Source organism: Schistocerca gregaria, chromosome 5 (assembly GCF_023897955.1).
Source record: "Schistocerca gregaria isolate iqSchGreg1 chromosome 5, iqSchGreg1.2, whole genome shotgun sequence".
NCBI lineage: Eukaryota > Metazoa > Arthropoda > Insecta > Orthoptera > Acrididae > Schistocerca > Schistocerca gregaria.
In genome coordinates, this window is record NC_064924.1 from 255,435,058 (window position 1) to 255,463,030 (window position 27,973).

At 41.2% G+C, this 27,973-nt stretch overlaps 1 protein-coding gene across 1 annotated transcript in view; it reads left to right on the top strand.

Annotated features, from left to right (window-relative positions):
• The window catches only part of LOC126272793 (uncharacterized), a 102,942-nt gene that overhangs the window by 70,070 nt on the left and 4,899 nt on the right, over window positions 1–27,973 (top strand). Inside the window, exon 6 of the mRNA XM_049975943.1 lies at window positions 10,169–10,366. Within this exon, the coding sequence (XP_049831900.1) occupies window positions 10,169–10,366 (198 nt within the window). The remainder of the gene's footprint in view (window positions 1–10,168; window positions 10,367–27,973) is intronic.

Below are 27,973 nucleotides of genomic sequence, written 5' to 3' on the forward strand. Positions count from 1 at the left end.
AACGATATTTTGTCTAATACACAAGAAGCAAAATTAGTTCTTATTGTGGATGATACTTATATTGTAACAGACATACAGCAACAGGATGAATGGTAGCATATTGAGTGCTGCACAGCAAGAGAAACTATACCAATGATGAGTGTAGGACATGGTGAGGAAATAATAATGAGAGTGGAAAATTCAATTTTTTGGTGTCCATATTAATGAGAACTGAAACTAGAGAAACACATTCTGGACCTCCTGAAACAACTTAGTTCAGCCACATTTGCCCATATTGAGGAGTGATAAGACACTTGTGTTGTTGTTGTTGTTGTTGTTGTTGTTGTCTTCAGTCCAAAGACTGGTTTGATGCAGGTCTCCATCTTGCACTATCCTGTGCAAGCCTCTTTTTTTCTGAGTAACTAGTGCAACCTACATCCTTCTGAATCTGTGTACTTTATTCATCTCCCTATGTGTTTCACCCGTGTTTCACTTCCCATACATGGCTACACGCCATTCAGATACTTTCAGAAAGAACTTCCTGACACTTAAATCTAAACTCGATGTTAACAAGTTTGTCGTCTTCAGAAACACTTATTCTAGCTATTGCCAGTCTAAATTTTATATCCTCCCTACTTTGCCCATCATCAGGTATTTTGCTGCCCAAATAGCAAAACTCATCTACTACTTTGTGTCTTATTTCCTAATCTAATTCCCTAATCACTGGATTTAATTTGACCACATTCCATTATCCTCCTGTTGCTTTTCTTGATATTCATCTTATATCCTTCTTTCAAGAAACTGTCCATTCCATTCAACTGCTCTTCAAAGTCCTTTGCTGTCTGTGACAGGACTAAAATGTCTTTGGCAAACCTTAAAGTTTTTATTTCTTCTCCCTGGACTTTAATCCATACTTCAAATTTTTCTTTTGTTTCCTTCACTGTTTGCTCAATATAGAGATTGATAACACTGGGTCTAGGCTACAACCCTGTCTCACTCCCTTCTCACCCACTGCTTCCCTTTCGTGCCCCTCGACTCTTATAACTGCCATGTGGTTCCTAAACTAATTGTAAATAGCCTTTCGCTCCTTGTAATTTACACCTACCACCTTCAGAATTTGAAAGAGCATTCCAGTCAACATTGTCAAAAACTTTCTCCAAGTCTACAAATGCTAGAAATGTTGGTTTATCTTTCCTTAACCTATCTTCTATGAGAAGTCATAGGGTCAGTATTGCTTCACGTGTTCTTACATTTCTCCGGAACCCAGACTGATCTTCCCCAATGTCGGCTTCTACCAGCTTTTGCATTCTTTTTTAAAGGATTTGTGTTAGTATTTAGTATTTTGCAACTTTGACGTATTAAACTGATGGTTTGGGAATTTTCACACCTGTCGACACCTGCTTTCTTTGGAATTGGAATTACTATATTCTTCTTGAAGTCTGAGGGTATGTCCCCTATCTTGTACATCTTGCTTGTCAGATGGAAGGGTTTTGTCATGGCTGGTTCTCCCAAGTCTATCAGTAGCTCTAGAGGAATATTCTGTACTCCTGGAGCCCTGTTTTGACTTAAGTCTTCCAGTGCACAGTCAAATTCTTCTCTCAGTATCATATTGCCCTTGTCTTCTTCATCTATGTCCTCTTCCATTCCCATAATGGTGCTGTGAATTGTATGTCCCTTTTACAGACCCTGTATGTACCCCTTCCACCTTTGTTTCCCCTTCTTTGCCTAGGACTGGTTTTCCCTCTGAGCTCTTGATATTCATACAAGTGGTTCTCTTTTTCTCCAAAGGTCTCTCTAACTTTCCTATAGCAGGCATCTATGTTACCCGTAGCGATATATGCTTCCGCATCCTTAAATTTCTTTCAGCCATTCCTGCTTAGCCATTTTGCACTTCCTATTTATCTCATTTTTTACATGTTTTTATTCCCTTTCACCTAGATCATTTATTGCATTTATACATTTTCTCCTTTCATCGATTAAATTCAAATTCTCTTGTGTAAGCCAAGGAATTCTACTAGCCCTTTTCTACTTGATCCTCTCCTGCCTTCACTATTTCATCTCTCAAAGCTACCCATTCTTTTTGTACTGTATTCCTTTCCCCTGTTCTTGTCAGTTGTTCCCTAATGCTCTCTATCTGAAACTCACTGCAATCTCCGGTTCTCTCAAGTTATCCAGCTCCCATCTCCTTAAATTCCCAACTTTTTACAGTTTCAACCTGCAGTTTATAATCAATTAATTGTGGTCAGAGTCCACATCTGCCCTAGGAAATGTCTTGCAATTTAAAATCTGGTTCCAAAATCTTACCATTATATAATCAGTCTGAAACCTTCCAATCTCTCCAGGTGTCTTCCACGTATACAACTTTCTTTCATGATTCTTAAACCACGTATTAGCTATTATTAAGTAATGCTCTGCAAAATTCTACCAGACGGCTTTATCTTTAGTTTCTTTCCCTCAGGCTATATTCACCTACTTCTTTTCCCTCTCTTCCTTTTCCGTCTGTTAAATTCCACTATGCTGTGACTATTAAATTTTTGTCTTTCTTAACTGTCTGGATAATCTTTTACCTCATCATACATTTCCTCTGTCTTCTCCTCATCCACGTATCTAGTTGTCATATGAACTTGTACTACTGTGTTGGATGTGAATTTGTCTAACTGTGCTACAATAATGTGTTCTCTACAGCTTACCTGTGTTCCTATTTTGTTATTCATTATTAAACCTGCTTATGTGTTACCCCTATTTCACTTTGTATTTATAACCCTTATTTACCTGACCAGAAGCCCTGTTTCTCCAGCCACCGAACTTCACTAATTCCCACTATGTCTGGCTTTAACCTATGCATTTCTATTTTTAAATTTTCTAACCTGCCTGCCTGATTAAGGGATTTGATATACCCAACTCCAATCTGTAGAACACCAGTTTTATTTCTCCTGATAACGGCATCCTGAGTAGTCCCCACTGGAGATCCAAATGGGGGACTATTTTCCTCCAGAATATTTTACCCAAGGGGGTGCCATCACCATTTAACCTGCATGCCCTCAGGAAAAAATATGGCTGTAGTTTCTCCTTGCTTACAGCCATTTGCAGTACCAGTACAGCAAGGCTTTTTGGCTGACGTTAAAGGGCCAGACTAGTTAGTCATCCAGACTGCTGCTCCTTCAACTACTGAAAAGGTTGCAGCCCCCTTCTTCTAGAAACACATGTTCATTTGGCCTCTCAACAGATACTCCTCCACAGTGGTTGCACCTATGGTGTGGCTAACTGTATCGCTGAGGCATGCAAGCCTCCCCACTAACAGCAAGGTCCTTGGTTACATGGGGAATGGGACGGGGACACACACACACACACACACACACACACACACACACACACACAATTTGTTTACTTTCATTCAACAATGTCATATGGAATCATGTTATAGGCTAACTCATCTTTAAGAGAGTATTCATTGCTCAAAACCTTGCTGTAAGAGTAATTCATGGTGCTCGCCCGCGATCATCTTGAAGACATCTGTTTAAGGAATTGAGTATTTTGACTGATGCTGCATAGTATATTTATTCCCTAATGAAATTTATTGTAGATTATGTGTTGCAGTTCAAAAGGAACAAAGATGTTCATAGTTGAAATACCAGAAGAAAAAAATGTGCATTCACATACATACTCCACAAGCTACCATGTGGTACATGGTGGAGGGTACACTGGTCACTTCCTTTCCCCACTATCAAATAGAGGAGGGAGGGGAAAGAGCCGCCATATGAACCCTAGTTATTTGTAGTTTATCTTCATGATGGTTGCACAAAATGTATGATGGCTGCAGTAGACATTCTGCAGTGAGCTTCATGTGCTGGTTTTCTAAATTTTCTCAATAGTGTTCCTTGAAGAGTGTGTCACCTTCCCTCCAAAGATTCCCTTTTGAGTTCCCAAACATCTCCATAACACTTGTCTTGTTTGAACCTATTGGTGACGAATCTAACAGCATGCCTCTGAGTTGCTTCTATGTCTTCTTTTATTCCAATCTGGTATGGATATCAAAAACTCTAGCAGCACTCAAGACTGTGTCACAATAGCATCCTATAATTGCTCTTATTTACAGATGAACCACACTTTCGAAAAATTCTCCCACTAAATCATAGTCAACTATTGCCATCCCTACCACAGTCCTCACATGCCTGTACCATTTCATATAGCTTTGCAACTTTATGCCCATATATTTAAATAATGTGACTGTGTCACTACTAATACTGTATCTGAACATTATGGGTTTGTTTTCCTTACTCATCTGCATTAACTTACATGTTTCTACTTTTTAAAGCTAGCTGCCATTCGTTACACCAATGAGAAATTTTGTCCAAGTCATTTTGCATCCTCCTATAGTCACTCAACTTGGACACCTTTCTGTACACCACAGCATCATCAGCAAACAACCGCAGATTGCTGCCTACCCTGTCTGCCAGATCATTTATTATACCGAGGTTGAAAGTAATCCTGTCACATTTCCTCGAGCACTTCTGGCGATACCCTTGTCTCTGATGCGCACTTGGCATCAAGGACAATATACTTGATCCTATTATTTTTGACGTCTTAGAGTCACTCACATACCTGGGAACCTATTTCATATGCAAGTACCTCCATTGAGTCTGCAGTGGGACGCTGTATCAAATGCTTTCTGGAGATCTAGAATTGTGAAGTCTACCTGTTGCCATGCATTGCTCCACATTAAGGTTGTCTTTAGCACAAAAAAGGGTGCAGTTTTTATCACGTACCTAGTGATGTAAAAGGTTTTATAGACAGCAAAATTAATTCTGTTGCTACAGGTTATCCATCTTGAGCTGATTGCAATGGTGTTTCTTCACATAATCTGCTCCTTCCCTTCCTGCCAGCAGTGGTTGGTGTCGACAGTCTTTATTTCACATCTGCACTTCGCAGTTTTTGGCAGCCTGCAGTATTTCCTGCCCTGCACTATTTACAACTGATTTTCTTAGCTTTGTTTCATTCTGCACTGCCACAGTGTTTTCCTATTCATTAACAGCTGCTGTGGAAGATGGCTATGCAAACAAATGTATTAGTAAAATTAAAGTTGAAAACAGGCTAAAAATGTATCTTCTCAATAATGCCAATTCCGTAGAATTATTTCTGTTTTTATCTGTAAAAGGTGGTCAGTGTGCATTATCAGTTCACCTCTGTATTTAAAAGCCACCCTTGTAAATGGCCAGTGTGTAACCGTATTTACAAATGTATATTTAAAATGATTCATTCCACGTCTGATTAATCATACGAATAATCCATGGAACGTGAAACTGACAAAAATTTTCTACTACTTTGTGTCTCATTTCCTAATCTTATTCCCTCAGCAGCAATCAATTTTCTTTGACTATTGTCTTTTTCAAGGCACTGCCCATTGCATTCAACTGCTCTTAGAAGTCCTTAGCCATCCCTGATAGAATTAAAATGTCACTTCCAAACTGCAGCAAAAATTTTTTTTTTCTTTTTCCTGAACTTTAATTCCATTTCAAAACTCACTCAGTGTATGGACTGAATAATGTCAGGGATAGGCTAAAACCCTGTCTTCACTCCCTTCCCAACTACTGCATTACTTTCACGTCCTAACACACTTTACAATGAGCATCTCGTTTCCGTACAAGATATGAATAACCTTTCAATTCCTGTACTTTATCCTTGCTGACTTCAAAATTTCAAAGAGAGTAGTCCAATGGACATTGTCAAAAGCTTTCTCTACAAATATATAAATGTAGGTTTGCCTATCTTTCAAAATAAGTCATAGGGTCTGTATTGCTGTACGTGTTACTACATTTCTGTAGAACCCAAACTGATGTTCACGACGACTGGCCTCTACCACTTTCTCCATTCTTCTTTAAATAATTCACGTCAATTTTTGCAAAAGTGACTTAGCTGATAGTTCAGTTGTATTGACACCTGTCAGCACCTGCAATCTTTGGAACTGGAAGTATTACATTCTTTCTGAAGTATGAGGGTGTTCACTTGTCTCATATCTTGATAGAAAAGATTTAATGTCATCTACTCCAGGTGTTTTGGGTGCTCTGTAAAATCCTCCTCACAGTATTGTATCTCTTGTTTCATCTTCACCCACTTCTCTTTCTGTATTGTTGTCCCAAGTTTGTTGTCATTGCTTTGACATTTGACCTGACCTGATGAGTGTTTTTTGGTCTTGGAGAATCTTCCCCAGTCCATTGTAAAGATTGAACCTCGGTCTCAACATCGTAACTGTCACCCGTTATGATTCTCATAAGACACATCTCATTCTTATTTGTGCAATTGGGATGCACAGTTTCATTGGCATTACTGACATGAGCATTGTTGGTGTATGTCAGAGAGCATCCTGAAAGAGGGTCAACTTCAACTTCTGTCCAGCCATTTTTAAACTGTGTGAACCATTTGTAACACTAAGTACTGCTTAAGCACTCGTCATCGAAGGCTTCCTGCATCATTTAGTGTATCTCTGCAGAGGTTTTCTCAAGTTTCTCACAAAATTTAACGTAGACGTGCTGCTCCTCGAACTCTGCCATCTTGAAATTTGCAGACTGTGACACACAACATTCTACTCAATACAGCACTGAACAATAACTAAAAGACATAAAACAATAAAACTTTCAGCAGTTACACATTAATCACAGATGCAAAGTTACAAATGTTCCACAATTTTTTGAGCAGACCTTGCACATTAGAATTGCTGTTCTTCATCTAAATGGATACTCCGCAAGCTGCCATACACTGCATGGCGGAGGGTACCCTGTACCACTATTTGCCATTTCCTTTCCTGTTCCACTTGCAAATAGTTAGGGAAAAATGACTGCCTATATGCCTCCATATGAGCCCTAATCTCTTGTATCTTATATTTGTGGTTCTTACATCAATATATGTTGATAGCAGTAGAATCATTGGGCAATTGGCTTCAAATGCCGGTTCTCTAAATTTTCTCAATAGTGTTTTTCAAAAAGAATGTCACCTCCCTTCCAGTGATTCCCATTTGAGCTCCCAAAGCATCTACGTAACAGTTAATTGTAGTTCGGACCTACTGGTGCCAAAACTAGCAGTCCGCCTCTGAATTGCTTTGATGTCTTCCTTCAATCTGACCTGGTACGGATCCCAGACACTTGAGTAGTATTCAAGAATAGGTCGCACCAGTGTCCCATATGCAGTCTCTTTTACAGCTGAACCACTCTTTCCCAAAATTCTCTCAATAAACCAGTCAGCCATTTGACTTCCCTACCACAGTTCTCACATGCTTGTTCCACCTTGTAGCACTTCGTAACATTACACCCAGAAGTTTAAACGACTTGACTGTGTCAAGCAGGACACTAGTAATACTGTATTCGAACATCTCACTCCTCCATGATGCACTCCTGTTCATAGCAGCTTGCCTGCATTACTATTTTATTATGTATTAGACCCACTTCTACAATTTCTTTTCTGAATTTGTGTTGCAAAAACTTGGCCAGGAGTCCTGTTGTTCTTACAACAACATTCCACTACGTTCCATTTTATCTAATTTCAGCCGCTTCAATTTTTTTTTACTCCGTAATCTACCTACCTGATTAAGGGGCCTAACATTTTACACTTCAACATGAAGTATGCCAGTCTTACTTTTCCTGATGTCCTCCTGAGTAGTTCCCACCCAGAGATCTGAATGGGGAACTGTTTTATATCCAGAATATTTTTCCCAAGAGGATACTATCATCATTAAGCCACACACTAGAGGTGCTGGCTTCCAGGGAACAAAAACACAATATGGGCATAGTTTCCCGTACTTTCAGCCATTCACAGTACGAGCATAGCAAGGTCATGCTGGTTAATAGCAAAAGGTCAGATTAGTCAGTCACCCAGACTGTTGCCATTGCAATTACTGAAAGGGCTGAAAACAAAAGGGCTGCTTGACCGCCTTCAGGAACCACTGGTCAATCTGTCGTATCTGCAGATACCCCTTCTTTGTGAATTCAGTATAATTATTATCTTAGTTGTTGAGGCATGCAAGCTACTGTACATAAGCAAGATCTGTGGTCCATGGTTGAGTCACTGGCTATAATGATTGCAGATGTTTTCTCAGACCAATCTTCATTTGTGCTCTCACAGCTAAGTGTTTAATTATCAAAATGACAGTTGGAATGAATGGCTGTGATAGCTGATCCACCCTAAACTGTTTACCTGCTGGTTTAGACATAATGTATGCATTGACAAAGCTTTTACATCTGTGCTATATGTAATTCTCCAGAAAGTATACATGCAGTTTTCAGACTTTCGGTCAATTTGATTCAAGCCACTTGAAGGTGATAGAACTACTTTCACAGTGGATGGATGGTTGACACTGTTGTCAATTGTATTTTTGAGATGAAATTTTCACTAGGTGCCAGTATGAGGTACACAGCCATTTTAAAGTGATTTTCAAGTGCTTAGGTGATATAAGATATTTGGCACATTGGCTGTTCCGTTATAGTGTAAGACATGCAATAAGGTGCTTCAAAACAACTTGATAGTATTTGCATACCAAAAATGCTGGTGGAATCAATTACCGTACCTCAGGCAATCATGTAGTGAAAATTTAATAATTTCATAAACGTGATACAATGGAGTTTTTATGTGTTTAATGCAGTGATGGTTCTGAAGTGTGTCCTCTCATGGGTGAAAATGTTTGTACCACATTATGAAGTGGGGGGATATCAAATTCTTAGTAGTTGTTGAAAAATTAGCAAGAATGTTGTGAACAAATGAGTGAAACTCTACCTCCATCAAGATAAGCCTGTGAAGATGTTGAATAATGCACAGTCTGTATTTCTAACTGCTTTCAAAAACTGATTGCTTTTATAACAAACTGCAAGCTTTTTAGGTCTACAACTTCGGCTTGAAATACAAAAACTGGTTGAAAAAGAACAATGTTATTACTAAGAGGCTCACTAGCTTAGCTTGGTTTACAGCATTTTAATATTGGGTGCTTTGAGTTGTCCATTGATGGTAGAATAGAAAATCCACTTAATGTGGTAGAATGCAGCAGTGCCTGCTTAAACATTGATCATTAGAATGGTAGTCTCTTGGATACTGATTTCAGTATCTTGTATACCCTCCTCTTAGTACTATACATACATGAATTTACGTGCAGAGATGGTCATTGATATGTATATATTAACGTGGAGAGATGCTATTATGTTACTTTTGCCTGATGCTGCAATTGTTTAAGGAATGTTGCTAGTAATGCAGGCTGATTTTGGGGGCCTGTGGATAGATCTGGTCAGGGAAATGAAAATCTTGGAGAGCTTGTTGGACAATGTGAAAATGGAAGATGTCTGATTGAAATATGCTGGATGACCATTTATATTCGATTGAATACCAGACGTGTACAGTCATTTTATGTTCTGGCTCCACTAATCATAGTGTCATAAATCATTGTCTAAGTCACTATGATGTTTATAAAATAGAAAGAAACTTCCACATGGGAAAAATATATTAAAAACAAAGATTCCAAGACTTACCAAGCGCGAAAGTGCCGGTAGACAGGCACAATAAAATAACACACAAACACACACACACAATTTCTAGCTTTCGCAACCAATGGTTGCTTCTTCAGAGGAAAGAGGGAAGGAGAGGGAAAGACGAAAGGATGTGGGTTTTAAGGGAGAGGGTAAGGAGTCATTCCAATCCCGGGAGCGGAAAGACTTACCTTAGGGGGGAAAAAAAAGGATAGGTATATGTTTCCTACATTCTGGTTGACACCGTACTAAGAAGCATGACACTCAACAAGTAACATGTTGGGTAATTCTAAGGAAGGCTCCATAGTCTCCCGCAAACCCATAATCTGTCCCTTCAGAAATTCATTTTATTGTACAATTTGAGGTTGTCAATCCAGTTCTGGCATGTTAACAATGTAACAAGAGAACGGGATCCTCAAAACAGCAGATGACTTTCCAGAATGTAAAGTGTGGTTGTAAGGGTTTGCATGTTCGTGCTAAGTTTATGGTTCTTATTTCATCTTCACCTAACTGCTTCAGATCGTTGCCTTTATTACCCCATGTCAATGCAAATTTGATTCCTAGAGCAAAGCTGTAGATGACGTTCATTTTTAATTTCCCTCAGGTGTTAAGGCACCTGTTTCTTTCTTTTTCCCCGTTTCAAATAAATTAATGTGATGACCACTTTGTTTTTCTGTTTCTTACTGTAGATTCACTGTCCTCATCATCAACATTGTCTTCACTCAAACTGAACCTGGATTATGATACAGAATCTCTGCGGGCAGAACTGAAAGAGAGAAACTGTATTCCAGGGCCAATTACCAAAACAACCAAGAGATTGTATTTAAAGAAACTTGTTAAACTGAAGAAGACTGGTGAATTTTGTAACCAGGGGCAAAGAAATATTGGTAAGTTAATTTTTTTCTTTGGCTATAATATACAGATTTAGGAAATGCCCACATTGTCATTACTTGCAGAAGTTAGGACTAATTTCTGATCTTTTTAGTATATCTGAATTGTTAGTTTGAGGAGTAAAGGTAACAACTCGCCAAATAGTTAAGAGGCTAAGTCATTAATATGGATACAAGCAAGACTGGGAATGACTATAGTTAACTGTGAAACAACAAAAGGCACAATACTGGAATGAAGAATGGAAAACCTACAGGGGTGAGGAAGGATGAATATACTTAAGTCTCAGTAATGAAATTGGTTGGATGGGTGGACTAGAGAACATGCAAAATTTCTCGCTGAATGAAAGAACTGGCCCTGGCAAATACTTGTGAAGAAATATACCCATGTTTGCGAAATAAGACTAAATGAACCTTCAGATGTTTTATAATGCTTGACTGAGACTAAAGATAAAGTTGGAATTATTTTAATAGATAATGCTTAGTGGAAAACATACTACTAGAAATTCCTTACTTATTGCAATAAAACTTATGGAAACAGCAGGTCTAGAAACCCATATTGTGGAGAAATATGGAACGATAAACTCTTAGCAAGTTAGTGGCATTACAGACTGAGAGAAAGTGGGAAATCCTCTGAACCTGGCAACTTGAACATTGAACTAATAAAATCTGCATCATGTAAATTATTTCAGATCCTACCAAAAATATTTGTAAACTGCTTGATTGGAGGGGGGGGATAAGGTAATACACTCCTGGAAATTGAAATAAGAACACCGTGAATTCATTGTCCCAGGAAGGAGAAACTTTATTGACACATTCCTGGGGTCAGATACATCACATGATCACACTGACAGAACCACAGGCACATAGACACAAGCAACAGAGCATGCACAATGTCGGCACTAGTACAGTGTATATCCACCTTTCGCAGCAATGCAGGCTGCTATTCTCGCATGGAGACGATCGTAGAGATGCTGGATGTAGTCCTGTGGAACGGCTTGCCATGCCATTTCCACCTGGTGCCTCAGTTGGACCAGCGTTCGTGCTGGACGTGCAGACCGCGTGAGACGACGCTTCATCCAGTCCCAAACATGCTCAATGGGGGACAGATCCGGAGATCTTGCTGGCCAGGGTAGTTGACTTACACCTTCTAGAGCACGTTGGGTGGCACGGGATACATGTGGACATGCATTGTCCTGTTGGAACAGCAAGTTCCCTTGCCGGTCTAGGAATGGTAGAACGATGGGTTCGATGACGGTTTGGATGTACCATGCACTATTCAGTGTCCCCTCGACGATCACCAGAGGTGTACGGCCAGTGTAGGAGATGGCTCCCCACACCATGATGCCGGGTGTTGGCCCTGTGTGCCTCGGTCGTATGCAGTCCTGATTGTGGCGCTCACCTGCACGGTGCCAAACACGCATACGACCATCATTGGCACCAAGGCAGAAGCGACTCTCATCGCTGAAGACGACACGTCTCCATTCGTCCCTCCATTCACGCCTGTCGCGACACCACTGGAGGTGGGCTGCACGATGTTGGGGCGAGAGCGGAAGACGGCCTAATGGTGTCCGGGACCGTAGCCCAGCTTCATGGAGACGGTTGCGAATGGTCCTCGCCGATACCCCAGGAGCAACAGTGTCCCTAATTTGCTGGGAAGTGGCGGTGCGGTCCCCTACGGCACTGTGTAGGATCCTACGGTCTTGGCGTGCATCTGTGTCTCGCTGCGGTCCGGTCCCAGGTCGACGGGCACGTGCACTATCCACCGACCACTGGCGACAACATCGATGTACTGTGGAGACTCTCACGCCCCACGTGTTGAGCAATTCGGTGGTACATCCACCCGGCCTCCCGCATGCCCACTATACGCCCTCGCTCAAAGTCCGTCAATTGCACATACGGTTCACGTCCACGCTGTCGTGGCATGCTACCAGTGTTAAAGACTGCGATGGAGCTGCGTATGCCACAGCAAACTGGCTGACACTGACGGCGGCGGTGCACAAATGCTGCGCAGCTAGCGCCATTCGACGGCCAACACCGCGGTTCCTGGTGTGTCCGCTGTGCCGTGCGTGTGATCATTGCTTGTACAGCCCTCTCGCAGTGTCCGGAGCAAGTATGGTGGGTCTGACGCACCGGTGTCAATGTGTTCTTTTTTCCATTTCCAGGAGTGTAGAATATTGGGGGAAAGAAAACAGAAATCATATTATTAATAAAGTGGGATGCTATGTTGGCTTACGGGATAAATGTCAAACGTAAGGCCGTAGCGAGTAGAGGAGAAAGTGTGCCGATTCCCCTAGTTGACCGGTTCCACCGTGCGTTGTTAGTTGCTCCGCTTGTGACCCAAGGAAGTGCACCTTCACTACGTTTACATGAGACACATCTCCCAAAAGGTGAAACTGAATTTTGGAAACCATTTTTCACTGTCTTGTTTACATGTTAAGGTCTGATGCAGATTTTCAGCCCAGTTAAATATGGCGTATGGAAAACAGCTTATCCAGCTTCTGATCCAGTCAACACAGTTGTTATTTCTTTTAAATTAAATGTTTAGAGGTAGGCAGTTTCATGCTCGATCCAATATTTCTGCTTCTCCTTCACTGCACAATAAATCCATATTAACCAAATATTCTGAAAACAAGACATAACTTGACAATGCAAGCATGTTTCAAATCCAGTTGCATTTACATGGGAGTGAGATTCGATTGCAGAATTGGAAAACCAGCAAATTAGATACAGATTTCCAGAATCAGCTTTGAAGTGTTTTCATGACCACCCAGAGGGCAGTATTGGGAAATTGGTTTACGAAATCCGGTTTTGGGAGCACTACATAAAAGGCGTGCTTATTGCTGGAGTCGAAACAGGTGAACATGATACACGAACAGGATCATTTCATAATAAAATGAAAAACTGTGGGTTTAGTTACCATACCTCAGAGAATGTAAATTGCCGACTTGTTTAGATTAGTTCCAGCCATACTTTGACATTTCTTGAGGACTTTGTGTGATGCATAATCAGTTCAGATTTTGTTGACTTGCTACCATCTAATCTTATAACATATTTTCCCCTCAAGAAGATTGTGCCATTGCATTGGCCACTGAGTTACTGAACAATGCAGAGCTAATGTTTCTTTCTGTTTTTTATGCCACCATTTTGTAGACATCACCAGACCTATTTATTCAGTTGACTGTCATCAGAAGTGAATGAAATAATTCTTGTTCTGGATAGCCCAAGCTGGATAATCACTTGAATCAGTGTCTGTGACACGTCGTCACCAGAAGCTGTGTTGCAACTTACATATACTGCGAAAGTTGAATCCAGTTACGGAATGGAAGAGCGTGATTTGAAAGTTTACTCTTACAATCGTCTGAAGTGTGTTTCTCTGCATTAATGGAATAAGATTTTCAGCCAAGCATAACTGAACTGCAGGTCTTGTTGGAACGTATTTTCTTGAAAAATCAGCATAACTATGCATTTATTTTCCTCTTGTAATAATTCCTGATTGCTTCCACAGTATGTGTATTAACTGTTAATTTCATGTGTCTATTTGAGACCATCTAGTAAATTTAGGAGTTGTTTCCAAACAAGTGTATATAATCCATGCAGGAAACAATGTCTTTATTATTTGGGTGACTTATTTTCTAAAAGTAGAATGTCAAAAAGAAACACGTGATCATATTGAATTCTTTGCTATTTATCAGTTAGCCTACCCTTTCTTTCTCATGGTGTCAGTTATGCTTATTACCTTGTTTAGAGTTGTATAGGTAGAAGCGGGTCTCATTTGAGTAATCGTATGCTTTTAATCTAAGAGTTGCTTTTGCAGTGGATTTATTTTGTCATTCACTGACCTCAGTTTATTATGTAATTACACAAGTTTCAGTTTCTTGCATTTCATTGTTCTTTTTACTGAAGCTACTGTTGCGTCTGGCATTGATTCATTCTGTAGATTTTCCTCGACTGAAGAAGCAATGGGTTACATTACAACTTTTCTGGTTTACAATATTCTGGGCTGCAACTTCTCTTCTGCGAGTGTTTCTCTGGGAATTTTATTTTTTGTTATGTTATAAACAGATGTTACAGTAAACAGGGAAATAATCAGGGTATAACTTGGGCTTTTAGAGACAATCTTTTTGTCTTGGAATTTCTGCTTGTTTACTGCTGATGCTAAACATATCCTTTTTTTGTAGAAAGTTCCTTTATTTGCACGAAGTAATGGCCGCTATCGACAGGCAGGGGATCTCAAGTTTATTCCGTATTTCTAGATTTCCGGAAAGCTTTTGACACCGTTCCTCACAAGCGACTTCTAATCAAGCTGCGGGCCTATGGGGTATCGTCTCAGTTGTGCGACTGGATTTGTGATTTCCTGCCAGGAAGGTCGCAGTTCGTAGTAATAGTCGGCAAATCATTGAGTAAAACGGAAATGATATCGGGTGTTCCCCAGGGAAGCGTCCTGGGACCTCTGCTGTTCCTGATCTATATAAATGACGTGGGTGACAATCTGACCAGTTCTCTTAGGTTGTTCGCAGATGATGCTGTAATTTACCGTCTAGTAAGGTCATCCGAAGACCAGTATAAGTTGCAAAGCGATTTAGAAAAGATTGCTGTATGGTGTGACAGGTGGCAGTTGAGACGCTAAATAACGAAAAGTGTTAGGTGATCCACATGAATTCCAAAAGAAATCTGTTGGAATTCGATTACTCCATAAATAGTACAATTCTCAAGGCTGTCAATTCAACTAAGTACCTGGGTGTTAAAATTACGAACAACTTCAGTTGGAAAGGCCACATAGATAATATTGTGGGGAAGGCGAGCCAAAGGTTGCGTTTCATTGGCAGGACACTTAGAAGATGCACCAAGTCCACTAAAGAGACAGCTTACACTACACTCGTTCGTCCTCTGTTAGAATATTGGTGCGCAATGTGGGGTCCTTACCAGATGGGATTGACAGAGGACATCGGAAGCGTGCAAAAAAGGGCAACTCATTTTGTATTATCACGTAATAGGGGAGAGAGTGTGGCAGATATAATATGCGAGTTGGGATGGAAGTCATTAAAGCAAAGACGTTTTTAGTCGCGGTGAGGTCTATTTACGAAATTTCAGTCACCAATTTTCTCTTCCGGATGCGAAAATATTTTGTTGAGCCCAACCTACATAGGTAGGAATGATCATAAAAATAAAATAAGAGAAATCAGAGCTCGAGCAGAAAGGTTTAGGTGTTCGTTTTTCCTGCGCGGTGTTCGTGAGTGGAATGGTAGGGAGATAGTATGATTGTGGTTCGATGAACCCTCTGCCAAGTACTTAAATGTGAATTGCGGAGTAATCATGTAGATGTAGAAACATGATCCTTATAGTAATCAGTTTTGGGTCATATCTTTGTAGTTTGGAGTAACTGTTCTGTGATTTTAAAAATCCCCTTTTTGGATTTCTGAAATGTATTTGCCTTTACTTTCTCTATAACTGAATCAGTACACTGGAACTAACAAGTGGGCTATTTCTTCTCTTTTCTCTTTTAAATTTGAATAAACAGGATCCTATCACCATTTTATAACAGCACACTGCAACTATTCAAAGTTCCTCGCACAACACGGTCAGCAAACCCACAAAAAAGCACACAAAATACACATTCCTATAACGAAATGCACCAAGTTGAGTATCAAGCATTAGTGCTACTTGTAATGTGGGGCATGCTGCCTTCCCTATACTACCTAATGCTAAGGTGTGGGGAGTCGGCACACTTCCTTGTCTGCTTGCTATGGAAAGGGCATGGTATGGGAGCTAGATGTTGCTGTATTGATAGTTGTTAGAACACATAACCTTGTAGGAAAATGTTATTAGAGACAGGATTGCACAGTTTGATTTTAGTTGATGTGCTGAAAGTGTGACATGGTTCCACAAGGTATTCTGTGAAATGTATGAGGAGGAGTATGTTCAAGGTTTGCAGAAGATTGATTTTTAACTTATGCTGTAATAGTGATGTAAAAAAAAAAGCTATCTTTTTAATTTCTGGTAACAGAAGAATTGAGGCAAGTCAGTTTGGATTCCACCCTGTTCAAAATGTTTGTAGATGAAGCGCTGGGGAATTGGTACTGCAAGTGTAGCAAAAAATCTAGTTTTAATTGCACTGTCATTTAGCAATGACAAGGTTAGCATAGCATCAGCAGGGTTGTCAGTGAATTGTTCCTAAACCGTGGAGAAGTATTAGGAATAAGACTTTACAATATGCTTGGATGTATAAGTAGAAAGATAAATTGGCCAAGGCAGACCAACATTAAGACTAATAAACTTGCTATTAGTCGACCATGTACAATTGCACCTGGGAGTTAGTGCACTTCAGTCTGCTTATTGTGAGTAGGCACATAACCGGTGTTGATGGTATATGTGCAACTAACCTGAAAGCATGTCAGTGCGCCGAGTTTTTCTTAGTTGCCACTGTATTTTGTTTACTGTAACATAACCGTGTGTTTCTGATAACATCTGCCCAGTATCTTTCTGTTTGATCCTATAGCAATTTCTCTAATTTGTCTGAAACCCCTATAGCCTTCTGTGAGTCATTTATGTGGAAAATTTGTGTGTTTTTAGCAAGGTTGTTAACTTTCTTTTTTCTCTGTAGCTCTTAATTATCTGCACCTATCTTGAGTTCATACACTAATGGATGTTGTTGGTCATTCTGGATCCATTGTCTCATAGTCATCTTAGATTTCTCATCTGTAGTTGTCGAAAGGTCCTTTTTTATGGCAGCTGCATGATATGAAAGAAATCAGATGATTTTCTTCATTCTACTGGTGACTGGTACAACCTCTCTGAAGACAGTACAGTTTTATTGGGGAGAATTCTCCAAACTCCTTTGTGTCACTTTTTTTTATTTAGGCAGCTAAGATTAATTTTCTTTCAGTTTTGAGGAACATATAAGTATTCTTAATTTTATTGACAAGAATATTTGTATGTTGATGAGGTTAAAAGTTCGCCTTCTTTGCATTTTATTGGTTCTATTTATCTGTTTCACGTGCCCACACGCATGCTGTGTATTTGTTCTAAGAGTTGTCAGACGCATTTTCTCTGCTCTTTCACAGATATTTGCAATCTGGTTTTTGCGGTGTCTAGGTGGCGTCAGGCTAAACAAATACTGTTCAGCCTACTTTTGACATGTCAAGTGTCGACAGAAAGCAGGGGTTTTTCCCATTACAAATGGGTATTTTTAAAGTGGAATTTTACATTCCTATTTGATAAAGTGGTTGCATATTAATCTGGTGTGATATTTATTTTATTGGTATGTATTAACGACGACAGTAAAACAAGAAGAATAACCAGTATCTTAACAGTGACAGCATCACCCTGGCCAGCACTGACTGCTACGACCATGCAGCAGCACTGCTCAGTCACTGCTGGTGCATTGGTTATTCTTCTGTCTCTGTCTCTGTTAATACATATCAATGAAACTAATATTGCACTAGACTAATTTGGAACTGCTGTATCAAATAACACACATTCCTCCTTAAACATTTTGTTTGTGACAAAAACAAACTGATGCTTTCTGTCAACACTGGGCATTGCATGGAAAATGTCATGAGCAGTGTTTGTTTCGACTGTCTCCAGCTACACATTGCAAAAATGAATTTGCAAATATCTGCCGAAACAGCAGAGAAAAATTGCCCGGTGATTCTTAGGAGGGACGCCCAGGTTGGATGTCAATGTAACTTCATATACATGCACACTGTCAGTAGGTGAGTGATTATGGTTACAATTATCTGTGATTGATAGAACAACCACTAGAGTGCATTAGTGTTATTTGGGTTTAGTGTTGTTGTTAGGCCCAGTAGGGTATATAAGGGGTGTGAAGAGTGTCCGATGTTGAGAAATTACTATGAAGGACACGGAAATGCCACATACTCGTGTGAGATGATATGACAAAGTTCGAAAAGGACCTCATTGTAGGTCTCCATTTGGTAGGCAGGTTGAATCTTGATGTATCTAGATTTGCGAGTTATTGGGATGTAATAGTGGCATACTTTTGAACTGTGTGGTAGCTTGAGGTATGCTCCTTGTCAAGGATCCAGTTGAGCATACTTGACCATCAAAATGTAGGATCACTATACTGTGCACCAAGCACATCATAACCCCTTAACATCTCTGCTTGCCATCTGAGAGCAAGTAGTGTACTCCCTACAACGTTGTGTGTCATACCGCACAATTGGTTGGAGACTAGCAGCAGTCTTGTGTAGGCTGCTGTTAACACAACACTACAAGTGACTGCATTTGAAGTAGTGCTGTAACTGGGAAATTTGGACTGTTAATAAATGGTGTCGCATTGTGTTCGGTGATGAATTGCAGTTTTGCACTTTGCCAGATGAATGTCGGTGAGTATAGTGACTATCTCGAAAGCGGTCCCATTCTTCCAGTGGTTTCGAGAGACATAGTGGTATTACCCCTGGAATCAAGGTGAGGGTGCCCATAGGGTATGTCTTCAGGTTATGCTTGTAGCCATAGAGGGAACTCAAACAGCACAATGATATGTCGCAGACATCCTGCAGCCTTGTGCTTTACTTCTCATGGAGCAGTGCTGTGGTAGCAATTTTCAACAGGAAAATGTTTCTCTGCACACAGCACATGTCTCTGTGAACTGTTTCTATGCTGTTGACATACTCCCGTGGCCAGCAAGATCCCCAGGTGTGTCGCTGACATAACGTGTGAGAGCGATGTGGACTTCAACTCCATTCCATTCTCTGTATGCACAATATCAAGGACTAAGGGGGAGAGGGTGGGAGGTACAAGTTCATACTGATAAGTGGGCTTATACTGCCAGGTTCTTTTTAAATATGATTCAATTCTGTAAGTACTGAAATAAAATTGCTTACCTCTCAGCCTGTGAAGTTCCATTTCCTCCTTCCCTTAGGGGTGATTCACTTTTTGTTAAACAGTGTATATTTATTTTGTTTACTTACTCTCCCACATCACCACTAGTTCTTATCGACCTCCAAACCAGTGCAGACATGTGTTGGCATATGGCAATATAGATGCTGTTGTGGTTGGCAGGAGAGCCAACACTATGCCACTAAAGGAGGCTGAAATGCACATGTTTTAGCTCATGCAGGCTAGAGTGAGGTCTGGAACAGGACAAGGAAATTAGACTTCAGAAAAACGGATGTAGCTGGTGGAATACTTAACTTTAATCCATTAATGATTAACATCGCTTTGGACGGTACATGCTGCACAATATCAATAATATTGATAATGGCGCATTGCTAGGTTGTAGCAAATAACGTAGCTGAAGGCTATGCTAACTATCGTCTCGGCAAATGAGAGCGTAGAAGTCAGTGAACCATCGCTAGTAAAGTCAGCAGTACAACTGGGACGAGTGCTAGGAAGTCTCTCTAGACTTGCCGTGTGGCGGCGCTCGGTCTGCAATCACTGATAGTGGCGATACGCGGGTCCGACATATACTAACGGACCGCGGCTGATTTAAAGGCTACCACCTAACAAGTGTGGGGTCTGGCGGTGACACCACAGATGCATTGTCAGAGCATTTAAGTTGTGCACAGGTAGTAGGTTTGCAGACTTCATCATTGAAGAGTTTGGATGTGTTACGTGTTGTATTCGTGGATAATGACATTTTCTGAGGCTTTTATTGGAGACGTAAATAATAAAATTCAGAGTTTTAGTGTGTAAGTACAAAAATATAATTGGGCGTATAGCAGACGGTTGCGTGTGACGAGTTCAGAGTCATATATCTTAGAACAAATAATCACCATTTTATGCTAACTTTAAAAGATAGACACTTCCTTGTACCATATTCCTGTTAAACTATCCTATTTCTTTTTAAATATCTGCCAAAAGTTTTGTAGTAATTTCATGTTTGTTTTTCTTAGTATTTCCTTCTAGCTCCTCTAACATTATTTTGAAATGTTTGTGTCGCTAACTTTAGAGAGTTAATGATTTATTTATACATATTACATTACATTAATATTCGCACGTGTAGGTATGTAAAAGTCCCTAGCGCACGAAGCGTGGAATACTAAACTAGTTGAAAATCAGAGAGTAACACAACACACAGAATTGTGCATGTCATGGAGTATTTATGTACACTGCCACTGTACTTGTCAACATGGTGGGGGGTGGGGTGCTCTACATTACTTGCCCCCCTCCCCCCCCCCTCTCTCTCTCTCTCTCTCTCTCTCTCTCTCTCTCTCTCTCTCTCTCTCTCTCTCTCTCTCTCTCCCCCTGCCAGCTCCCAGTCAGTGTAAACAGTATCTGACATTATGTCCTGCATGCGTTCTCACTGTTTTCTGGAAATGAGATATTTTATTATTGAATTTGGTGGTATTGGGACACCTCACTTGGCATTACCATGCCTGTTTGCCTGTTGGTTGTCATATCTTGTTGGCATCCTGTTGGACCTGTGTAATTTCAGGTACTGCATCTTTATCTTTGGTGGTCGTATCCAATGCGATTGTTCGCGCTGCTAGCCTTACTGTCCCGCGCTCATCTGGAGTATGGCCATTGCCATCCGTGATCGCTGTCGAGCTTTGCAACACCTTAAGAGGCGCCCATCCGTAGCCAGCTTTACTAACTTTAAACGCCTTTGCACTAAAGCCTGTTATTTAATCAAACAGAGCAAGCGGATATGTTGCGAACGATTTGTTTCTTCCCTCCAAGGTAGCCATCGGCAGTCCACCCTCCCAGGCCTTCACCTCCCAGATGGTTTTTGTACAGACCCATTAGTTCTTGCAGAACATCTTGTGACCCATTTTGCAGTGGCATCAGCATCAGCCTTCTATCCGGCTGCTTTCCTTCACCAGAAACAGCGGGCTGAAGCTTCCATTTTATGTTTTACCCCTTGTGAGTCAGAATCTTAAAACGAACCTTTTACTGAATGGGAATTTCTTTCTGCTCTATCTTCTTCTCATGATACGGCCCCTGGCCCAGACTCCATTCATAACCAACTGCTTCAACATCTCAGTGCTCCACAACGGCAACATCTTCTTCGGGTGTTTAACCGTATATGGCTCCAGGGTGACTTCCTTCTCAGTGGAGGGGTAGCATTGTGGTTCCTGTCCTTAAGCCTGGTAAGAACCCCCTATATTTGCTGACAGCTATTGGCCAATTAATCTGAAAAATGTTGTTTGCAAGTTACTTGAATGGATGGTAGCCCGTCAGCTCAATTGGGTCCTCGAATCTCGGGATCTATTGTCCCCTTATCAGTGTGCCTTCCGAGAGGGACAGTCTCCAATTGATCATTTACTTTGCTTGGAATCCACAGTTCAGCAGGCTTTTTCCCAGCGCCGCCATTTGATTGCAGTATTTTTTGATCTTTGCAAGGCCTATGACATGGCATGGCGCCATCACATCTTTCTTACCCTTCATCAGTGGGGTCTTCGGGGCCCACTCCCGATTTTTATCTGCCACTTCCTGTTCCATCGGTCATTCAGGGTTCGGGTTGGTACTGTTTTTAGTTCTCCACAGACGCAGGAGACAGGCATCCCACAGGGTTCTGTCTTGAGTGTCCTTCTTTTCCTCATTGCTATCGATGGACTTGTTGCCTCTGTCGGTCCTTTGGTCGCCCCTGCCCTGTGTGGGGATGATTTTTGCATTTGGGTTAGTTCCTCTTCGATGGCCTCTGCAGAGTGGCAGCTCCAGAGAGCTAGACGGCGTGCCTCTGCATGGACCCTCTCAGGTTTCAATTCTCTCCTCTAAAATCGCAGGTGGTCCACTTCTGTCACCGTACTAAGATCCACCCTGATCGAGAGCTCTATCTCAATGCACGACGATTGCCTGTGGTCCCACAGTTTTTTTCCTGGGGCTTCTTTTCGACAACAAGCTCACTTGGCTGTCCCATATCAGACTTCTGAAGGTAGGATGTTTCCATCAACTCAATGTCCTTTGCTTCCTTGTCCACTCCTCTTGGGGTGCGGACCGTTCCCTCCTCCTCTGTCTTTATCATGCTCTAGTTCTGTCACGCTTGGACTATGGTTGTCAAGTTTATGGTTCAGCTGCTCCTTCCACACTGCACGTGCTGGATCCAGTCCACCATCGTGATATCCCCCCCCCCCCCTCCCCTCCTTTCTGTTCGGCGGTCCCAGCTTCTGGTGTCTTATGCACTCGCTATCCGTTCCTCTCCCACTCATCCTTCCTATTCTATTATTCTATCCTGTTCCCAGACCATGGACGTCGCCCACCCAATTCCCGGCCTCGGGCGGGTTTACTGGTTGGGCACCGCCTTGTGTCTCTTTGCCTTGATTTTCAGCTTCGTTCTTTGTTCTGTCTTCCTCGCTCCCTCCCCTCCATCCCCTCATGGTTAGTTCCTCGGCCTTGAATTCGTATGGATCTCCGCTGAGGTCCGAAAGATTCCATCCCCATGATGGCGTTCTGTTCCTTTTTCTGCCAAATTTTATACAAGTTACGGGATGCTGTTGTTTTTTTACACTGATGGCTCTAAATCTGCTGATCATGTGGGGTATGCCTTCACGTCCTCTGTTGGAACGGAAAATCATCTGCTGCCACCTACATGTGGGGTGTTTACTGCGGAATTTATGGCAATTTCCCAGCCCCTTACCTTTATTAAACAGTCCCAACGCAACTGCGTTTTGTTATATACAGACTCAGCGTGGCTTTCTGGCTATTGACTGGTGTTTTTCGCGCCATCCATTGGTTTCTGCCATCCATGACCATCTCGCTGATATTCCCCGTGCTGCTTGTTCCATTGACTTCCTTTGGGTCCCTGGGCTTGTGGGTATCTCGGGTAATGAGCTCACTGATTGTTTGACTGTAACTGTTTTTTGTAACCGCTCCTGCAGCGGATTTACGGCTTCACATCAAACCCCCCTTCACACAGTCATGGGCCAACTCTTGGGCGGCTACTCCCCTGTCTAATAAACTTTGTGTGATTAAGGTGACACCAGGCCTGTGGCGTTCCTTCCTTTTGCCTCTCCCGAAAGGACTCTACCACACTGTGTCATCTTCACATTGGCCATACCAGGCTGACCCATGGTTTTCTTTTGCGTGATGAGCCACCCCCACTTTGTGGTTGGGAAGCCTTCCAGTCAGTAACCCACATTTTGGTGGAATGCCTCCTTTTGGCTCTGCGTGCTAAGTACAGACTCCCCCACACTTTACCTTTGATGTTGGTTGACGATTCCCGATGGTCTCTCTGGTTCTCGGTTTCCTCCGGGAAAGTGGTTTTTATTCTCAGTTTTAAGGTTTTTAATCTCTCTCTGGTGTTGGGGCAAAGCGGTTAGTATTTGGGTATCTCCCACTGTAAGCTGTGTTGGGAGATTCCCGACACACCTCTCTGACAGAGATCCTCTTTTCTTCCCCTTTTACTCTCTTTCTACCTTTGTTTTAAAGGATTGGTTAGTTTCATTTTCCCATACATACTTCTCCATTCTAGCGGTTGCACCTTTTAAGTTGCAGGTGGTCTTGTCTGTGCTGCTTCAACATACCGTTGGGTTCGTTCTCTTGCTGACTTCCTTCATTTTGTTTTTACCACTGGCAACATGACTGCCCTTTTACATTTTTAGCCTTTTCCCTTTTATTGTTCTGACTTTCCTGAAATGTCACACTAGCGGAATGGACCACATTTGAAACGAGGGACTGATGACCTTGCTGTGTGGTCCCTTAAACGCCAAACAACCAACCAACTTTATTGTTCAGTCTGTGATTTCAAGTGTGAAAATAAATGCGACACAGCTGGAGCGGAAGAAATGAGCCAGCGTGTTACGATGTGATATGGCGTGATGGTGTCAGCAGGGTTGTAGTGACATAATATCATGTTGGCATCACCAAAGTAGCTGATTTACTTTACAGAGTTAATGATTTATTTCCACATATTACGTTAAATTAACACTCACATGTATAGGTTCATCAGATTCCCTAGTACATGAAATTTGGAATACTAAACTAGTTGAAAGTCAAAGAATAACACAACATGCAGAATTGCACATGCCACAGAGTATTTATCCACACGGCCACTACACTTGTCGTCATGGTGTGATGTCCTAGATTTGATTTGTTTTCCTTAAGATTTTATGAGCTAATTATTAGCTATAAATTTGATTGTTTTGACTCTTGGGCTTGATGGTTGATCCATACTTCGTGTTTTCTCTCTACACATTGCATACCACTCTACATCAGTATGCATTAACACTTACAGGGCAGAAGGAAAAACTTGCTTTAGAAATGGATTTCTGTTGAATTAATATCTTGATCTCATCCCCATGAGAAACATTAGAGGAGGTGGATAGTAGTGTGTGTGTGTGTGTGTGTGTGTGTGTGTGTGTGTGTGTGTGTGTGTGTGTAGCATCCACTCTTGTGAATGTATATAATATTCTAGAAAACACTAAGAACTTAACACATTTTGATGATACGATTTATCTACTTTTGTATAAGGTTACCGCTAAAACAAAATTTGGTGAGTGAAGCTTTGCAGCGGTTGAATTAACAATAATGGAGAAATATGTACATTGTTATTTCTGTATTGCAACCTCCTTAAGGTCAAAAGTAGGCAGGTGCATAATTGGAAAAATTCATTTCTTGGATGGAATCAATAAATTCTACTGTCTGCACCTTACTTGTCTACATCTACATCCATACTCCGCAAGCCACCTGCCAGTGTGTGGCGGAGGGTACCGTGAGTACCTCTATCGGTTCTCCCTTCTATTCCAGTCTCGTATTGTTTGTGGAAAGAAAGATTGTTGGTATGCCTCTGTGTGGTTTCTAATCTCTCTGATTTTATCCTCATGGTCTTTTCGCGAAATATATGTAGGCGGAACCAATATACTGCTTGACTCCTTGGTGAAGGTATGTTCTCGAAACTTCAACAAAAGCCCATACCGAGCTACTGATCGTCTCCCTTACAGAGTCTTCCACTGGGATTTATCTACCATCTCCATAACGATTTCGCGATTACTAAATGATTGTGTAACCAAGCGCGCTGCTCTCCGTTGATCTTCTGTCTCTCTTCCATCAACCCCTATCTGGTACTGATCCCACACCGGTGAGTAGTATTCCAGCAGTGGGTGAACAAGTGTACTGTAACATACTTCCTTTGTTTTTGGATTGCATTTCCTTAGTTTTCTTCCAATGAATCTCAGTCTGGCATCTGCTTTACTGACGATCAACTTTATATGATCATTCCATTTTAAATCACTCCTAATGCCTACTCCAAGATAATTTGTGGAATTAACTGCTTCCAGTTGCTGACCTGCTATAGTGTAACTAAATGATAAGGGATCTTTCTTTCTATGTATTCACGTCACGTTACACTTGTCAACATTGAGATGCAACTGCCATTCTGTGCACCGTGCGTCAGTTTGCTGCAGATCCTCCTGTATTTCAGTACAATTTTCCATTGTTACAACCTCTCGAAATACCACGGCATCATCCGCAAAAAGCTTCAGTGAACTTCCGATGTTATCAGCAAGGTCATTTATGTGTATTGTGAATAGCAATGGTCCTATGACACTCCCCTGCGGCACATCTGAAATAACTCTTACTTCGGAAGACTTCTCTCCATTAAGAATGACATGCTGTGGTCTGTCATCTAGGAACTCTTCAATCTAATCACACAATTGGTCTGATAGTCCATATGCTCTTACTTTGTTCATTAAACGACTGTGAGGAACTGTATTGAATGCCTTGCGGAAGTCAAGAAACACTGCAACTACCTGGGAACCCGTGTCTATGGCCCTCTGAGTCTCGTGGACAAATAGCATGAGCTGGGTTTCACATGATCATCTTTTTTGAAACCCATGCTGATTCCTACATAGTAGATTTCTAGACTCCAGAAAAGTCTTTATACTCTAACATAGTAGGTGTTCCAAAATTCTAAAACTGAATGACGTCTGAGATATAGGTCTATAGTTCTGCACATCTGTTGGACATCCCTTCTTGAAAACTGGGATGACCTGTGCCCTTTTCCAATCCTTTGGAACGCTAGGCTCTTCTAGAGACCTACAGTAGACCGCTGCAAGAAGAGGGGCTAGTTCCTTCATGTACTCTGTGTAAAATCGAAGTGGTATCCCATCAGGTCCAACGGCCTTTCCTCTTTTGAGTTATTTTGATTGTTTCTCTATCCCTCTGTCAAGTATTTCGATATCTACCATTTTGTCATCTGTGCGACAATCTGGAGAAGAAACTACTGTGCAGTCTTCCTCTGTGAAATAGCTTTGGGAAAAGACATTTAGTATTTCGTCCTTTAGTCTGTCATTCTCTGTTTCAGTACCATTTTGGTCACAGAGTGTCTGGACATTTTGTTTTGATTCACCTACCACTTTGACATAAGACCAAAATTTCTCAGGATTTTCTGCCAAGTCAGTACATAGAACTTTACTTTCAAATTTCCGTATGGCCCACCTCACACTACATTTCACTCCTTGTGATTTTTGTTTGTCTGCAAGGCTTTGGCTATGTTTCTTTGCTGTGAAGTTCCCTTTGCTTCTGTAGCAGTTTTCTAACTCTGTTGTTGTGCCACGGGGACTCTTTTCCATCTCCTACGATCTTGCTTGGCACATAATCATCTAATTGTACGATGGTTTTGAACTTTGTCCACTGGTCCTCAACTCTATCTGTACTTGAGATAAAACTTTTGTGTTGAGCCGTCAAGTACTCTGAAATCTGCTTTTTGTCGCTTTTGCTAAACAGAAAAATCTTCCTACCTTTTTAATATTTCTATTTACGGCTGAAATCACCGATGCCGTAAGTGCTTAATCACTGATTCCCTGTTCTGCATTAACTGTTTCAAATAGTTCAGGTCTGTCTTTCACCATAAGGTTTAATATGTTACCGCCATGAGTTCGTTCTCTATTTAACTGCTCAAGGTAATTTTCAGATAATGCACTTAAAAAAATTTCACTGGATTCTTTGTCCCTTCCACCCGTTATAAATGTTTGAGTCTCCCAGTCTATATCCGGCAAATTAAAATCTCCACCCAGAACTATAACATGGTGGGGAAATCTACTCGAAATATTTTCCAAATTTTCGTTCAGGTGCTCCACCACAACAGCTGCTGACCCAGGGGGCCTATAGAGACATCCAATTACCATGTTTGAGCCTGCTGTATTTCCTACTGCCTACTTGGATCATGTTTTCACTGTCAAACAATTACAATATGTTGTTGTTCTAAGAAGGGTTCATATTTACATAATGTAATGCAGCTTAATCTCTCTGACCCCTGTGCTTTACCAGAAGGGGGAGGATGAACGTTACACAATGTCAGTACTGCAGTATGATCGAATTCCATGGTGCTATAGACTACTAAGTTTAGATTTCTTATTATTGCTCACTTTTTCATTTCATCTTGAAACAAATCTTGCGTATTAATACTCCAGAATCATGTGCCCTCCAACTCGAAGCCTATGTGAATTTGCCAACCCACGAGACTTGTATTGTGACCTTGTGCTCAGGTACAGGTTTATTAGGCTGGAATATTGACCCAGTACAATGTAGTAACCACAAGCAGTGTAAAATTATATTTCTCTTTTATTTGTCTGCTTTGTCGTTGGAGACAGTTGTCAGTTTATCCTTATCTAGTCCAGCAAAAATTCAGAGCTTCTGCCACTATAGGTACAACTATACTAGGGATTTCAAACGTGTAATTGAGTTATCTTTTCCAAGGAAAATCAT